Here is a 2897-nt window from a genome sequence, read left to right as displayed (position 1 = left end):
GAGAGAGAGAGAGAGAGAGAGAGAGAGAGAGAGAGAGAGAGAGAGAGAGAGAGAGAGAGAAGAATGATCCTATTTTAGCAGATAATCATAAAACTGTTCTGTTCTACTGAACGCAGCCATTTTCAAAAGAATTGAAAAAGCAAATCCGCATTTATATCTAAGTTTTAAAGATGCAAATATTAGATTATGATAAGATTATACTTTATTATTTATTTTATTTAAATATTTTTATTTATTTTTTTATTTTCACTATTGATTATGTAGTTCTTCCGTTCCTAAAGACGGAAGAGGTAAGTTTGCTAAAAAAATTAAACAACAAGGTTTAATAATCAGGAATCATTAAATGGATATTGGATGTTAGAAATTATCGAAGCATTAGTAACGACGGTACTAAACTGTTCATTCAAAATCAGTTTCAGGCTTTCATTTAAGCGCAAGGAGCACAGCAGCAGACGGGAACACCGTGAGTCCTTGAGCGGTGCTCTACCCGCGAAGTTTATACGAGCTACCTCCGTGAAGCCGCATACGTTGAGTCCGCGTTGGAACGAGAAGTTCCGTTTGTAAGCGAAAACTTTGGGGCCTGACCCCCTCGTAATTGGCTCTCGCAATGGCGATCCTTTATTAAGTTTAACTAGTGCAAATCCGTGTACTCATACATAACCATACTCCGATTCCTGTTTCAGCGACATTGATGACGTCAATACAGATATTCTCCATCTGGACATATGGTGAGTTTGCACTGCATGCGTAATAATTTTCTACTATGTTATTACTATTATATAATCTTAAGAATTATACAAAGCTTAGAATAATTATTTGAGATGATATAATTAAACATTTCTATGTAAAAACATGAAGTTTTCAAAATTTCAAAATTAAACTAAGCTTTGCGAGACTTGCACTAATAATTTCAGGGATCACGACGACGAGTCCTCGGTGTTCGACGCGGTAATCAAACTTAATGAAGTACGAGGCGTGAAAGGACTCGGGCGATTTTTCAAGCAAATCGCTCAAAGTGCTAGATCCGGAAGTCAGGATGATTTCCTGGGTTGTGTAAACATCTGTTTAGTGGTGATTATTCAATTTATTTTTCATTGATTTATTATCGAACTAGCTTAATACTCTGTGTGTGTGTGTGTGTGTGTGTGTGTGTGTGTTTTGTATTATATGTGTTCAATAATTTGAAGAAATTTTTAATTTGGAAACTGACTGAAAATTATTAAATTTTTAGATTTCTGATTAATTATCTTGAAAAAATCTTCATAATAGCACCGACATTTATTCGTTTTAAATAATTTTATAAAATTTGTTCTGAGTATACATATATTTTAAACCTTATATGAGTTATAATTAATGTTTTGTGATAATAGCATGTTAAAATTAAAATATTAAAATAATATATATATTTAATAATATATTGTTTTCCAGGATATTCCGAGTACTGGAGTAGATCAATGGTACAAACTTGAGGCGCGAACCCAAAGGAGTAATATCCAAGGTAGAATCAGACTGAAATTATGGCTGTCGACGAGAGAGGATCGAGGAACATCCGAGGAGGATAATTGGGGCGAGCTAAGACAACAGGAAAGATTGTACACAATTTTCCTCAATCATGAAATGAACAAACAAGGAGTATGTACACAAAGCCGACTAACAAAAACTCATATTAGATCTAATACGCAAGACATGTTTACATCATATATTGAATACGATAGCGACGTAAATTTCTCGTAATAAAGTATATCATGTATTTTCAGACTTATAGAATATAATACAAAATTGTGTGTTGTATTTTATACGTATTATCATAAAATTTCAAACAACCACCATAAAAAATTTCTAAAACGAGTAAGAAAGTTAGATAAATAGATAAGTTTGTGACTATACATTTTCTCCTAATATTTTTAAAATTTCTTTTCGATATTCTCTTCAATGTTAAATTAAATTCTGACTCGTTCACATAAAAATTATAAAATATTTTAAAACATTTATTATCTTTCTAGAAATTACTAATCAGGCTATGTCTTCATATGAACTTGCGCGATTTTCAGGAAGACTTTACTGGAGAACTTCCGCAAACCGCACTAACTATCTTACATCAACATGCGGTGCAAGGTGATGTCACCGAGTTGCAGCAGGCCTTGATAAGGTGGGTGGCAAGTTCCCGGCAACCCGCCGTCGATCCACGAATGCTTCATCGTCTTCTACAGGTAACTTAAGTCACCAGAGCAACTTGCACCTTGTCATCTTATGTACAACAAATATTACATTAACGAAACTATTAAATAACAATTATAAACTTAAACTATTTCTCAACCTTAGGAACTTGACAATCGATGGCATACTGAAACTTTGTCGCGCGATGCAGAACAGTGTCTGGCGGATTCCTTTAATGATTTCCTGGAAGTGTCTTTGAAAAAAGTTAGACAGCACCGGGTACTGTATCCACCTCTATACCGACCGACTATATCGAAGCTAGATTATTTGCTTAGGTAAATCCATATATCTTTATAATAAGACGTACAATTGCAAACATTAAAAAGTTAATTGTGATATATTAGATATAAAGCTGGATAAAAAATAATTTTTATTAAGCTTAATAATAATTGATGTATAAAATTATATGTTAACAATTATTTTTACAGATGCCTGGGACTTCTTTCAAATATGAAGGCTTTTCGAACTTGTTGCCCCTTTAACAAGGAAATTCGTGGTGAGATCATTACCGCTCTTAGAAAAGGAACTCTTGAATGGTAAAGATACCTTGTCATAAGCTAACAATATCTTTCCAAATAATATATAATAAGTTTCGAGTTTTATTTTAGTATATAAGATTATTAATGCATAAATAAAAATATTGAAATAAAATAAAATTTTTTATTTTATTATTTTATTTT

The 2897-nt window shown here is 32.5% G+C and overlaps 1 protein-coding gene across 4 annotated transcripts in view; it reads left to right on the top strand.

Moving 5' to 3' along the window:
* The window catches only part of LOC108690763 (BAI1-associated protein 3), a 44876-nt gene that overhangs the window by 31104 nt on the left and 10875 nt on the right, over positions 1 to 2897 (top strand). For all 4 annotated transcript variants that reach the window (XM_018198227.1, XM_018198226.1, XM_018198223.1 and 1 more), the window contains exons 7-13: positions 414 to 560; positions 684 to 728; positions 915 to 1071; positions 1429 to 1632; positions 2052 to 2210; positions 2323 to 2492; positions 2646 to 2753. In XM_018198227.1, the coding sequence (XP_018053716.1) occupies positions 414 to 560; positions 684 to 728; positions 915 to 1071; positions 1429 to 1632; positions 2052 to 2210; positions 2323 to 2492; positions 2646 to 2753 (990 nt within the window). The remainder of the gene's footprint in view (positions 1 to 413; positions 561 to 683; positions 729 to 914; positions 1072 to 1428; positions 1633 to 2051; positions 2211 to 2322; positions 2493 to 2645; positions 2754 to 2897) is intronic.

Source organism: Atta colombica, unplaced genomic scaffold (assembly GCF_001594045.1).
Source record: "Atta colombica isolate Treedump-2 unplaced genomic scaffold, Acol1.0 scaffold35, whole genome shotgun sequence".
Classification (NCBI taxonomy): Eukaryota; Metazoa; Arthropoda; class Insecta; order Hymenoptera; family Formicidae; genus Atta; species Atta colombica.
This window is presented reverse-complemented; position numbering and strand designations above follow the sequence as displayed.